Source organism: Hylobates moloch, unplaced genomic scaffold (assembly GCF_009828535.3).
Source record: "Hylobates moloch isolate HMO894 unplaced genomic scaffold, HMol_V3 SCAFFOLD_22, whole genome shotgun sequence".
Taxonomy (NCBI): Eukaryota; Metazoa; Chordata; class Mammalia; order Primates; family Hylobatidae; genus Hylobates; species Hylobates moloch.
The window spans coordinates 33,460,215-33,474,520 of NW_026652297.1; the positions used below are offsets into that span (position 1 = coordinate 33,460,215).

The 14,306-nt window shown below is 45.3% G+C and overlaps 1 protein-coding gene across 3 annotated transcripts in view; it reads right to left on the reverse strand.

The window, feature by feature from the left end:
• Positions 1–8,261: 8,261 nt before the first annotated feature.
• INTS9 (integrator complex subunit 9) overlaps positions 8,262–14,306 on the reverse strand; it is a 118,004-nt gene continuing 111,959 nt past the window's right edge. For all 3 annotated transcript variants that reach the window (XM_058433283.1, XM_032143945.2, XM_032143946.2), the window contains 3 exons: positions 11,611–11,709; positions 10,511–10,648; positions 8,262–8,928 (listed from right to left, as the gene is read on the reverse strand). In XM_058433283.1, the coding sequence (XP_058289266.1) occupies positions 8,752–8,928; positions 10,511–10,648; positions 11,611–11,709 (414 nt within the window). In that variant the 3' untranslated portion in view covers positions 8,262–8,751. The remainder of the gene's footprint in view (positions 8,929–10,510; positions 10,649–11,610; positions 11,710–14,306) is intronic.

The window sequence follows — 14,306 nt, forward strand, 5'->3', positions numbered from 1 at the left end:
CATTGCAGCACCATTTGTTCAAAAGACTTGCCCTTCCCTTTGTTGAAAATGTGGTCATTATAGAAGTGGGGCTCTATTTCTGAGCCATCTTTGTTGTTACACTGCTTTGTTCATCCTCGTGCCAGTTCCATACTGTCTTGATGAATGTAGCTTTCCGACTTTGTTCATCTCCAATATTGCTTTCAATATTATAGTTACTTTGTATTTCTCTGTAAATTTTAGAATTAGCTCTATGGTATTAGCTCTTATGCTTACATAAAATTCATCTCAATATTGCCAGTCTCTTCTAAGAAACCTGGTATTATCAGATTAAAAAAATTTAAATATAAAATTTGCCATGTTAGCCATTTTGAAGTGTACAATTTAGTTCTATTAAGTACATTCACAATATTGTGTAACCCTCACCACTAGCTAGTTATAAAACTTTTTCATCGTGAACAAATTCTGTACTCATTAAACAATAACTTCCCATTCCCCCACTACTTCCAGCCTCTGATACCCTCTATTCTCTCTCTATGGATTCTATTCTGGATATTTGAATATAAATGAAATCATAAAATACGTCGTCTTTTGTGTCTGGCTTATTTCACTTCGCATGTTTTCAAGGTTCACCCGTTGCAGCATGTATCAGAATCTCATTCTTTTCTGTAGGTGGATAATATTTCATTGTGTGTATATTCCACATTTTGTTTATCTGTTCATCTGTTGGTGGATACTTGGGTTGCATCCATCTTTTGGTTACTAAGGTGGTGAATAATATTGCTAAGAACATAGGTGGCCAAACATTTGAGTCCCTGCTCTCATTTCTTTTGGGTATCTATAGAGGAGTGGAGTTGCTAGACAATATGGTAATTCTGTATTTAACTTTTTGAGGAACTGCCAAACTGTCTTCCATAGCAGCTGTGTCATTTTACATTCCACTAGCAGTGTATGAAGGTTCCAGTTTCTCCACTTCTCCCAACACTTACTTTCTGATAAAAATTTTAAAAAATGTTACAGCCATCCTAGTAGGTGTGAAGTGGTACCTGGTCATGGGTTTGATTTTCATTTCCCTAATGACCAGTGTTGAATATCTCTTTATGTGCTATTGGCCATCTGTGTATCATCTTTGGAAAAATGTTTATTCAAATCCTTTACCTACTTAAAACATTGGGTTAGGTTGTGGTGTGGCTGTCTGCTGGGATGGTATTGTGTCAAATCTGTAAATCAATAGGCAGAATTAAAATGTTAGTATTGAGTCTTCTAATCTATCAATATGGTGTATTTCTCCATTTATTCAAATCGTTAATTTCTATCAGCAAGGTTTTGAGACTTTTAGTGTAGAGATCTTACACATCTTTTCAAAAGTTATCTCACACTATTATGAATGAAGTTGCTGTTTTACAAACATTTTATTTTCTGGCCAGGTGTTGTGCCTCACACCTGTAATCCGAGCACTTTGGGAAACCAAGGTGAGTCTCTATAAAAGTAAAAAGAAAAAAAAATTAGCTGGATGCGGTGGCATGTGCTTATGGTCCCAGCTACTCAGGACACTGAGGTGGGAGTATCACTTGACCCTGAGAGTTTAAGGCTGCAGTGAGCCATGACTGTGCCACTGCACTCCAGCCTGGGTGACAGAGCAAGACTCTCTCTCAAAAACATGTTAATATATAAAATACAGTTGACTTTTGGATACTAACCTTGTATTCTGCAGTCTTGTGAGCTTATTCCAGTAGTTTTCTAGATTTCTTAGAACTTTCTATGTAAAAAGTCTCATCTGAAAACAGTTTTACTTCTTTCCTACCTTTCTGCTTTCTGCTTTATCTGTTCGTATGCCTGCCTGCCTTCTCCTCTTCATTTTACTGCAATGACTGGGACTCCAAGAACACTATAGAACAGTAGTATGGATCGGCACCTTGCTTTGCTCAAAATATTTGGGGAAAAGCTATAGTATTTCACTGAGCCATTAAGTTTTTCATACATGACCTTTATCAGGTTGAGTATGTTCCCTTTTATTCCTGTCTGCTGAGTGCTGTTAGAGAATTTCATCAAATGCTTTTTTCCTGTATCTATTGAAATGATCATATGGGGTTTCTCCTCTATTCTGTTATAAATTAGATTGGCTTTCAAATATTTAATTATCCTTGCATTCCAGGGATAAACCCCACTTGGTCATGTCATATTATCCTATTTGTGTATTGCTGGATTCAGGTTGCTGGTTAAGTTTGTTTTTTCTTTTTTCATTGATGTTTATGAGAGAGATTTACCTCATTTTCTTTTTTGGTAATGACTTTGTAAGATTTTGGTATTAGAGTTATGCTGGCCCCTTAAAAGGGATTGGAAGTATTCCCCCTTCCTCTTTTTGATAGAGGTTATACAAGATTGGTGTTATTTCTTCCTTAAATGTTTGATAGTTTCCCAGGGAAACCATGTAGGCCTGGAGTTTTCCTTGTGAGAAGATAATAAATTTAATTTCTTAAGTGAATATCAAATTCTTTTTCTTATTGAATGAGCTTTGTCTATGTGTGTCTTCAAAGGAAATTTTCCATTTTATCTGTGGTGGTAAATTTGTTGGCATAAGTTGGTATTCTTTTTATCCCTTTAATATTTGTAGGCTCTTTAGTAATACCCCCCTTTTCCTTTCTGATTGGCTGTCTTCTTCATATCCATAGGATCTGTAGTGATAACCAAAGTTTCTTCACTGCCCATATGGGCAGTTGGTCCTGTCTTTCCTTGATCAGTCTAATGAGACCTGTATCAATTCTGCTAATGTTTTCAAAAATCAGCTTTTGGCTTTGTTAGTTTTCTCTATTCTGTTTTGTTCATTTGTCCTTATTTCTATGATTCCTTTCTTTGGGTTTATTTGGCTCTTTTTATAGTCTTCTAAGGTAAAAATTTAGATCAATTTTAGGCCTTTCATTTTTTTCTGTAAGCATTTAAAGGTATACAATGACTTTTAAGCACTACTTTAGCAGTATCCTATACATTTTGAGCTTTAATTTTCTGTTCAAAATACTTTCCAATTCATTTTGTGATGTCTTCTTTGATCCATGAGCTATTTTAGAAGTGTTTAATTTCTAAATATTTGTGGTTTTCCAAAATACTTTGTTGAGTTTGAATTTAATTCCATTGTGGTGAGAGAAGGTTTTGTGTATGCATTCGGTCCTTTTAGATGTAATGAGATTTATCACCTAGCATATGGTTTTCATAGTAAACACTCTGCTGCTGTAGAGCAAGTATTCTAAAAAGTATCAATTACGTCAAAGTTTTTGACAGTTTTGTTCAGGTCATCTATGACTTTACTTTTTTTGTCTAGTTGTTTTAATAATTATTACAAGGGTGATAAAATCTCTAATGGAATTGTTTTTTTGTGGTAGGTTGTTCTGTCTACCTACTTACCTAACTACATACGTCTGGAGTTTATAGTTTTTTTTTTTACCTCTAGGAGGGTCAGGTCTGATGGGAGCTGTTACATCGCCATTCCATTATTTGACCTTTACTTGAATAAACTCCAGAAATGTTTCAACACACAACACTTGAGCAGGGATTGGCATACTTTTTCTGTAAAGGGTCAGCCAATGTTTTAGGCTTTGTGGGCCACATGTGATTTCTGTTGCATCTTTTTTCTAACAACTCTGCTTGTGGGCCAGATTTGGCTTGTTGGCCACAGTTACCGACCTCTGATTCGTCTCATCAGGAAGCTGCCCACTGAATCAAGTAACTATTTTAAAGCATGGGCTAAATGATAGGGATTTTTACACTTATGTGCAGGTTCCCATGTTTAGAACATTGCAGTTAAAAAACTGACCCACCAGGAAATGTTTTGGCCTGTAATTCCTAAATATTTCTGAAATTTTCTTTCCTTACCTTCTTCCACAAGCCTCATGCTGGGACAAGGTGGAAAAAACAGACCCTGCCCCCAGGGTGCTCATGGTCCTGGAAATGTGCTCCTCTCTAGCTGTAAGTCTGGGAGAAATGCTTATCTGTGATGGTGAGCTAAAGCCAGGAGAGACAGCACAACACACCGAATATGCGAGCAGGTGCCGACTAATGCCCACTAATGACTGGAAGGTGCTTACTGATGACTGGGAAAGGCTTTGTGAAATGAAAGTCCATTATTTCCAAAGTATGTGAAGCAAGTGTAAATAGTTACTAGAGTAAAAACTTATATTGGATAATTTAACGATATGTTAGCAAACATTTTAATTGATAATGTGTTTGGTAACTCAGAATTTATTGTATGAGAATTAAGTTACTTTTTACTGGTGATTGATTTGATAACTACATCAGGGAGGCTTACATATGGGTTAGGAATGTTTATTGTAGAGAAAGGTAAACGATAAATCCTGCTAACACAAACACCATTACACGGGGGTTGTTTCAGTGGCCTGCAAAGCCAACATAAGAGAAGCAAGAAATACTCTACATGCCTAAGGAGATGGGCGTTTATACCCCTTTCTTTCTTTTTTTTTTTTTTTTTTTTTTGAGACGGAGTCTCCCTCTGTCGCCCAGGCTGGAGTGCAGTGGCGCAATCTCGGCTCACTGCAAGCTCCGCCTCCCGGGTTCACGCCATTCTCCTGCCTCAGTCTCTCCGAGTAGCTGGGACTACAGGCACCCGCCACCACGCCCGGCTAATTTTTTTGTATTTTTAGTAGAGACGGGGTTTCACCGTGGTCTCAATCTCCTGACCTCATGATCCGCCTGCCTCGGCCTCCCAAAGTGCTGGGATTACAAGCGTGAGCCACCGCACCCGGCCAATATACCCCTTTCAAAGATCTGTGGTCCTATGACTCAAAAGTTTACATTTAATGTGTGTGTGTGTGTGTGTGTGTGTATGTGTGTGTGTATGTGTGTGTGCGTGTATAGATAGGTAAGTTTCTTTTTTTTTTTTTGAGACAGAGTCTCGCTCTGTCTCCCAGGCTGGAGTGCAGTGGTGTGATCTTGGATCACTGCAACCTCCATCCCCCTGCCCCCTCCCCGGGATTAAGCATTTCTCTGCCTCAGCCTCCCGAGTAGCTGGGATTACAGGTGCCTGCCACCATGCCTGGCTAATTTTTGTATTTTTAGTAGAGACGGGGTTTCACCATCTTGACCAGGCTGGTCTTGAATTTCTGACCTTGTGATTCACCCGCCTTGGCCTCCCAAAGTACTGGGATTACAGGTGTAGTTGAACTTCTGACCTTGTGATTCACCCACCTTGGCCTCCCAAAGTGCTGGGATTAGAGGTGTAAGCCAGTGTACCTGGCCATAATGTAATAATGTTTTGTGATGTGATTAAAACCCATAATGGGCTGCCAAGGAGCAGTAGAGACTCTGATATTTGATCTTTAGAAGATCAGTTCCTGATGGAGGCTGGCTCAAGTCTACGGTGAGACTGGCCCTCTGGCTCAGCTCGGCACTGCTGGTCTCCAGGATTTACCTGTGACTTCCTCCAGAATTGTCACTGAAGACTACTGTTATTTATGTGTAGTCCCACTGCAGTGCATTTGAAAGATAAGTGTTGTCTACCTTCTTATAGATGGCATAAAGCAGTGAGACAGCATTGACTATTACTCTTGGCTGCAGGAAAAAAACTGGACTCAGGGCCAGAGGAAAAGTGTCCTCCTTTCCTTCCCACTGGTTGCTTGGCTCTTGTTAATATGTCATTATGCAGGTTTAAAGGTTTCTTCACTCTTGTTTCTGTTGCTACTTCATTACAGTTTGGAAACTCCTTTATAGGACAACTGTGAGGGCCAAAAGCTTCAAGCTCTCCAGGGATCAGGAGAGATGGAGTAGATGTAACTTGAAAAGCAATGGTCTAAAAGACAGATTTCCATTTCCTGGCCGGCTGCTGACCTGATACTCACCCACGGTGTTGCGGTAAGGCAGAAGTCACTCACTGGCTGTTTTGTGGAAAGTTACTTAAGCTCTGTTCCCTCACCGAACACCTGACTGCAGCCGTGTGGAGAGGAGACCCTGAGCCAGGGTTGACCAGCTAAGCCACACCACACCAGATTCCCGACCATAGAAACAGTGGGATGAGAAACGTCAGGTTTTTTTTTTTTTTTTTTTGAGACGGAGTCTTGCTCTGTTGCCCAGGCTGGAGTGCAGTGGCACGATCTTGGCTCACTGCAAGCTCCGCCTCCCGGGTTCATGCCATTCTTCTGCCTCAGCCTCCCAAGTAGCTGGGACTACAGGCGCCCACCACGCCTGGCTAATTTTTTGCATTTTTAGTAGAGACGGGGTTTCACCGTGTTAGCCAGGATGAGATCTCATGATCTGCCCACCTCGGCCTCCCAAAGTGCTGGGATTACAGGCGTGAGCCACTGTGTTTTGGGGTAATTTGTTGTGCAATAGATACCTAATATATCACTTTGTACTAAGACTTAAATAATATGAGGTCTCTGCACTATTAAGTTTTTTTCAATTAATCATTAGGATTCCACTGGGTTTGAGTACAAACTTTTCTGGATGTCAGAGTCTTCGCCAGGTTGGTGTCAATGTCAGTCAATGTCAGTTAATGTCGGTGGGCTGCATCTCTGATAGAGCCAGGCCACATCTGCCACTTATGCCACTTCTTTTGAGTCTTCTAACCAACATGGCATGATATCCAAATACCTGAACTTTAGGCAGTTACTCATAACTACTCTTCTCATACCTGGAAAGGCCGGCTCTGGATTTTCTCTCTGCTCTTTATAAAGCATGAGTCTTTGCTGCTTCCTGCCTCTGACTTCTGCCACTAAGTGGGTGGTGATGCCTTGATTAAAACCTACTAAGTTGCACCCTGCTCGTCGGGCACCCACTGACTCACTTGTTCTTACTGCTCACTTCTTTTGCAACCCCCCTCAAGGGACCAGCACTGGGCTCTCTGATCAAGCCCTTTCACAGCAGACAGGCTTGACAGATCCCATCATTCCTAGATAGCATTGCTAGGACATTTAAATAAAATAACCATTTTTGGTTTCTCCTGAGCTCTAGCTTACACTGTTTTTGCATTTCAGATTTTTTTTTTTTTCCCGATATGGAGTCTTGCCCAGGCTGGAGTGCAATGGCATGATCTCGGCTCACTGCAACCTCCACCTCCTGGGTTCAAGTGATTCTCCTGCCTCAGCCTCACCAGTAGCTGGGATTACAGATGTGTGCCATCATGCCCGGCGAATTTTTTTTGTATTTTTAGTAGAGACAGGGTTTCACCATGTTGGCCAGGCTGGTCTCGATCTCCTGACCTTGTGATCCGCCTGCCTTGACCTCCCAAAGTGTTGGGATTACAGGCGTGAGCCACCGTGCCTGGCCCTCAGATGTTTTTAAAATTTAATTTCACTTGATTCTCTCAAAGGTTCTGTTGGAAGTATGCCTGCTTGGGATGTCTATTTGCAATTCTAAAAAGAAAACTAAATGTTCATAGTCATGGCACATTCATCTCTTGTAATGTCAGTCCTGCCCCATGGTTGGAAGCCTCTTGTTTATTCTGTAGCCTATCCCTTGACTGGAGTGGACCCAAACCTTGGAAAATAGAAACCTACTTAAGCATTCCCGTGCCCAGGTTTGGCAAGGTTGGAGATGGCAAACATGAAGTAGTCTTTTCCCCTGCTTTAGCGAAGCACTCATTCCCAGCGATACAATCGTTCCAAGAGGAGTGATAATGCGCCATAAAGCCAGAGCAGTCAGTTCTGCAGCTGTTCATGTTATGTATTTATTGGGTCACTAAATCCCTGTGTGCTGTTTAGTTGTCAGCCGAGTTGGAGGACTGACTTCTGACTGAATTTCAATCACTCCAACAAGATGGTTAAGAACAGCCTGCACTGGGCATCCTACCTAGCATGGCCCGCCAGGGCTAAGACTTGTTCTTAATACTCGCAAAGTTGGCCGGGGTGTCACAGCTCATGCTATCTGACCTGGTAACTGTTGGTTTTATGCATTTCAAAAGCAGTCATCTTTTGTGAGGTTACTTTTCTCTGAAAGCTTCCTATGACCAGTGGCTCTGAGGGTATCCGTGAGTAACGCCCGGTTTAATGCAGAGACGGAGGATCTGTGGGAGACGCGGTGCAGGTGGAGCCTGAGGCTGGTGTACCGACCTGCATCACTCTCCGTGCAGCCACAGCTTAAAGGTGAGCACCTTCTTATGCAGTGTAAGGAGAAACAGATCTGTGGTTTTATAAACAGTGCAAGGTATATGATTTAACATACACATCAAAATTCAATTTGCTGTGGTGTTTTCTAAGTTCATGCTGTTCTGTATATTTTCATATTTTTCCAGCTACTAAATCAATATATAGATTGTAGGTTCGACAGAGGACAGCTAATTATATAAAAATAAGTTTTTATTAACAAATGGGCTGAGAGTAGAAAATGCAGATAGATGGGTTCACTTTACCATCTTTTGGGATCATCTTACTGGGTGCAGCACTGTAGGCAAGTAAACGAAGCCAAAGGCCGGCTCCCCTGCCTGAGGCCTGGGACCCATGTGAGACCGCCAGCCAGTCACCTCTGCCTCCCTGGCCCCCATGAGCTTCTTGGAACACTGCTCCTGTCCCACTTCTGCCACCCTCCAGCTCCTCGAGAGAGCCAGAGTTGAGAAGAAAATGAGCCTGAAGTTGAAAGGGAAAGTTCTTGCCTGAAACAGTGCTGGGAATAAGTCCAGACCATTTCCCTCAAGAGCCACCTCTTCACTCCTTAAGCCAGAGGACACCACAAAGGCATGGTTAATGGCCTCTCATGCCACTCCTCAGGTGGCTTGTGAGGGCAGCCAGTGAGGGACTGCAGGATTTCAGGGAAGTGGCTCAGATGGCCCACTCAGAACTTCTGTAAGAATTTGAGGACAAGGTCCCGCAGTCGCACTCTGAGCATCTCGTCATTGTCGCAGATGATATGGGTCGAGTCTTCTTCAATCTGGATGAGCGTCTCAGCTTCCTGGAGCAGGACGATATGGCCCTTGGCTGTGTCCTCCACCTTAATATCACTGAAGCCATGCTGCTCCAGAAGAAAAGAGAGAGAGGGGTGGGCGGACTGCAGCTGTGAGCTCTATAAACGACACTTGGCAGACTCGACCGAACTTTCTAGAAACTGACACGTCTCAACACAATTCTTCAGACTAGTCATAGGCCTATGATAGTGATTCATATACTTGAAAAGAGACCCTAAACATGCAAAATCTCATGCAAAACAGAACAGAATTTCCACAACCTGCCTAAGCTTTTGTGAGTTCTTTGAGGGCACATCCAAGCACTGTGTGTTCAGGAGTCTGGGACGCTCAGCTGCTTGCACCATGCCGTTCCCTGGTGACAAAGCTCCCTCCTAAGTCTCAGCTGTCTGAGCTCCCAGGAAAATGCCAGGTGACACCAAGATACCCCTGTGGGACTTGGCAGAGCCCTCTTGAGTGAAGGAGAGAAGGCAGCAGTGCAAACTTCTCAGCTATTGCTAATGCTGACAGAAATTCCTTACAAATTAGGCGTGACGTGGAAAGGAGGCATGTGCCTGAAACAGACACACAGCAGGTGAAGGGTCTCGGTGTGGGGAGGCCACCTGTACTTCATGGCTGCAGGCTCCCCTAGGGACTTGGACAGGTGCTTGCTCCTTCTGCAGAGAGGAGCCGAGGTGGACATGCTGGGGTGGAACACTGGGTCAGGACATAGAAGCTGGGCCAGGCAGAAGGTCCTCATCTTAAGTTTTAAAAAGTCCAGCTTTGAGGCCCATCGATAGGGCCCAGGAGCCCTGCAAGGTCTTGGGGGAGGGTGGAAGAGAGCCGTAACCACCCAGCCAGAGCCTCTTCCCTACGGGAAAATCAAAGACAGGTGGAGAAAACCAATCCTAGGAAAGGGAAAGCCTTTAAGATTTGAAAGTTGGCAAGTGTGATATTTACATTGGATAGAAAGTTCATAGAAATCTCCTTCCTTGTAATGATTATAATTTGTTGCAGTTCTTGCAAGCAGCAGCATGAACAGTATTACCTTTAGCCAATTCCTTCTCCTTCCTATCAAAGATTCTATAATCCTAATAAAGTCATCTCTGAAGTCCTGTGACTGAAGCCAAAATTACAACCTTTAAGGTTAGATTTTTTTCTTTTAATCATAGTCAAGAAATCTCATCTCTGGGAGAAGCAGCCATCAGGGCTGCTGAGACAGAGGGGAAGGGCCAGTGCCCGCTCCCCCCACTGCCTCCTGCAAATCCCGACACTCAGCTGGAGCCTTGGCTCCCCTCTGACAGCAAGGAGTCACTGTGGAAGCGCTAGACTCTGGCAGGGCCGGGTCCTTCTTTGTCCTGGCCTCACCAACCTGCCCCACTCGTCACATCTGTGTGTGGAAGCAGCTTTTTCTTCAGTCTGGAGAGGCCTTCTGGTGACCTTGTGCTGGGAGGAAGGATGGGGCACTCCTCACTCTGCTTTCTAACTTTCTCCTGGGTCTCCCAGCAGGACCTTAGACCAAGCAGATGCCACAGGACAGTGGGGACTAAGTGACAAGCAGCAACATCCACTCCCTGCCGCCAGGGGGCCATAGTGAGCCAGGGAAAGGCTGCCACGTGTGGACTTTCCACGGCGCCAGCAAAATCTGCTCACCTTCTCCAGGGTCTGCACGAACTGCTCCAAGGGGATGGAACCGCTCAACAAAGGCTTCAGGACTTTGCAGTCCGGTACGTCATCGCTCACCCGCTTTCTCTTCTTCCCGCTCGTGGGCTGGGCGGGTCGAGGAGGGGGCTAGAGCAGAAGCAAAGAGTGGCTTTCATGAGCTTCCTCTGAGCAGCAGGGGCCACCGCAGGCCACATTGAGAGCCTGAGACTATCCTGTCCTCACAGGCCATAGAGCCCCGGCCCGTTTCCTCAGCTGGCGCTCGGTTCAGGTTCCCTGGCTGCCGGGAGCCCCAGATCCACGTGCTCTAATGCTCAACTGTCCAGCCAACCAACACCTTATTCGCTAAGATCTCTGCCTTCTATCAAGATCCATTTTTAAACTTTCAGGTGGTTCACTTCAGTATCTGCTGAGTAAATTCTCCACAATACACTGTGTCGTGCTGCAGGTACAGTCATGACCCCGTGGCTGGGCACACTGGCTGTGGGATCAGACCAAAGGGGGAAACCCCAGCTTTGCCACCATCTGGCCAAGGTTAGAGAAGCTGCCTATGAAATGATGACGGCAGCGAATTCTGAGGGCTCAGTAAGACAAGGCGGGTCAAGGACCCAGCACAGGGTCTAATAGACTTTAAGTGGTAGCGAGGAGCAACTCTACATATGGCATAAAGGTGACACAGTCCAGATCTGAAAGGAATTCTTAAGACACAGTGCCTGCCCTGGAGCTGAAGTGCCACCCACCTGTGTGTGGGTCAGTGGCAGGGCCAGGCTCTCAGGCAGCCACAGCCCTCCGGTTCCAGCCGGTGCCCTCCGGTTCCAGCCCCCAAGGGCAGGGCTGCACCCGCCACCCTGCACGTCTCCCCACAGCCCTGCCTCACATGGCAGCGCTCCCCAACGGAATGTGCCTGTGGCAGCCCTTGGGGTGATGTGCGGCCTCATCTCTGGGCACAGCAGCCTCTCTGAGGTACATGGCCAGGGAAATAATTCTTCAGCAAGAATTCATATGAAGTGCTGTTTCAAATATAATCTGTTAGGTGGTCTGGTTTCTTGCTGGGGAGAGGGTCCCCTGCACTCCCACCCAGCACCCCCTACCTGAAGCAAGTGCTTGTTATCTTTGGTGTGCAGCACGGCGGAGACAGTTGCCAAGGAGATGCCAGGCTTGATCTCCATGGGCACCAGTGAATCTGCGAGCTGAAAGCAAAGGGTGCAGGGGCCTTTAATGATGACCATTACTCTTCCTTTAATCTGTATTTACATCACTGCAGTCTAAAAAGACAAAATAACTTTAAAGGTAAACAATTTGTTTTTGTTTTTTTTTTTTGAGATGGAGTCTTGCCCTGTCAGGCAGGTGACACACCAAGTGCAGCCTTTCATTCATTCTGGCCTTTACTTCACCCTCATCCCCTCTCCAGGTGACCAGTGGCAGGAAGGACGGGGACAGCAGCATGGCGGTTGAGGGAGCTCTCTGCTTCCTGAAAGTCTGACTTCTCCTGATGGTGGGAACCACTGCTTTACCTGGGGCGGGGGGCGGTGTGTGTCTTTCCGACCACCTGCACCTGCTGGGTGCCCTGCCGTGCAGCCTGACCTTATTAGGTGCTCTGTTGCTGGGTTTAGCTGCATGGTTTTTAAGACATGTAGACCCCTACCTAGCCAAACCACCTTCATTTAAAAACAAAAACATGCAAGAGGCCATTATGTAAACATGAAGATCAATACCAAACGGGCAGAGGAAGCAGCTTAGGAAATAGTTAAGCAGATTGGCAAATGGTACGTGAGGCCTGTTTCATGAAATAAGAAAATGGCCTATGGTGAGCTTGAAGTGGCCCTTGCCGAGGAGCAGGGTGTGCGCCAGATCCCGTTCTTCACCTCAGGCCTCCTCCACACACAGGCCCCTCCTCACAAGGCTGGGGTGGGAGCTTTGGGGATGGCGTTCTACACTCTCCCTGGGAAGCCATGCACTACTTCCAAGATGACTCTGAAGGAGTCTTTATTTTTTTTTTTTTGAGATGGGGCCTCCCTCTGTTGCCCAGGCTAGAGTGTGGTGGTGTGATCATGGCTCATTGCAACCTCAACCTCCTGGGCTCAAGTGATGTTCCCTCCTCAGCCTCCCCAGTAGCTGGGACTACAGGCATGAACCACCACGCCTGGCTAATTTATTATTTTTTTTGTAGATATGGGGGTCTTGCTGTGTTGCCCAGGCTGGTCTTGAACTCCTGGCATCAAGTGATCCTCCTGCCTTGGCCTCCCAAGGGTTGGGATTACAGGCCTGAGCCAATGTGCCTGGCCATAATGTCCATTTTAAAGGCAATCACTGTAGCAAGTTGGATTGAGACAGTTATCTCCATTAATGATCAAAGACATACAATTTGGCTGGGTGCAGTGGCTCACGCCTGTAATCCCAGCACTTTGGGAGGCCACGGGTGGGCGGACTGGAGTTTGAGACCAGCCTGGCCAATATGATGAAACCCCATCTCTACCAAAAATACAAAAATTAGCTAGGATTGGTGGCATGTGCCTATAATCCCAGCTACTCGGGAGGCTAGGGAGGAGAACTGCATGCACCCAGGAGGCGGAGGTTGCAGTGAGCCAAGATTGTGTCACTACACTCCAGCCTGGGCAACACAGCAAGACTCCGTCTCAAAAAAAGACATAGGGCTGGGCACGGTGGCTCACACCTGTAATCCCAGCACTTTGGGAGGCCAAGGCGGGCAGATCATGAGGTCAGGAGATCGAGACCATCCTGGCTAACACAGTGAAACCCCATCTCTACTAAAAATACAAAAAATTAGCCAGGTGTGGTGGCGGGTGCCTGTAGTCCCAGATACCTGGGAGGCTGAGGCAGGAGAATGGCGTGAACCCAGGAGGCAGAGCTTGCAGTGAGCCGAGATCATGCCACTGTACTCCAGCCTGGGCAACAGACCGAGACTCCGTCTCAAAAAAAAAAAAAAAAAAAAGACAATTTAAAATTAGCTGTCAGCGTATACTTATATAACTGGAAAAGACTTGAATAAAATTGGAAAATAACTAAAAAAGGACAACATCCAATATTAGCAAGGAGGCAGAAATAAGAGCTGTCTCCAGCTCTGCTGTGGGAGTATAAACTGTTGCACTCATTCTAGAGGACAAGCTGGCAATAGATAGCCCTGAGCCAGAAAGGGATGTTCATAATCTTTGACCCAGAAATTCTAATTTCAGAAAATTTTCTTATGGAAATAAACATATATGGACAAAGATTTATGTAAAAGGATGCTCCTAAAAGTGTTATTTATAATACAGAAAAACCAGAAATGAAAATCTATGAAAAAAGGGGCCAGGTGCAGTGGCTCACGCCTGAAATCCCAGCACTCTGGGAGGCCGAGGGGGGGCAGATCACAAGGTCAGGAGATTGAGACCATCCTGGCTAACACGATGAAACCCCGTCTCTACTAAAAATACAAAAAATTAGCTGGGCATGGTGGCAGGTGCCTTGTGGTCCCAGCTACTCGGGAGGCTGAGGCAGGAGAATGGCATGAACCCGGGAGGTGGAGCTTGCAGTGAGCCAAGATCGTGCCACTGCACTCCAGCCTGGGCGACAGAGCGAGACCACGTCTCAAAAAAAAAAAAAAAAAAATCTATGAAAAAACGAACTGTTAAATTATGACAGACCATTATGCAACCATTAAAGCTGAAGCTTTTGAAATATCTTTTTTTCTTCTTGAGACGGAGTCTCACTATGTTGCCCAGGCTGGAGTGCAGTGGTGCGATTTTGGCTCACTGTAAACTCAGCCTCCCGAGTAGCTGCGATTACA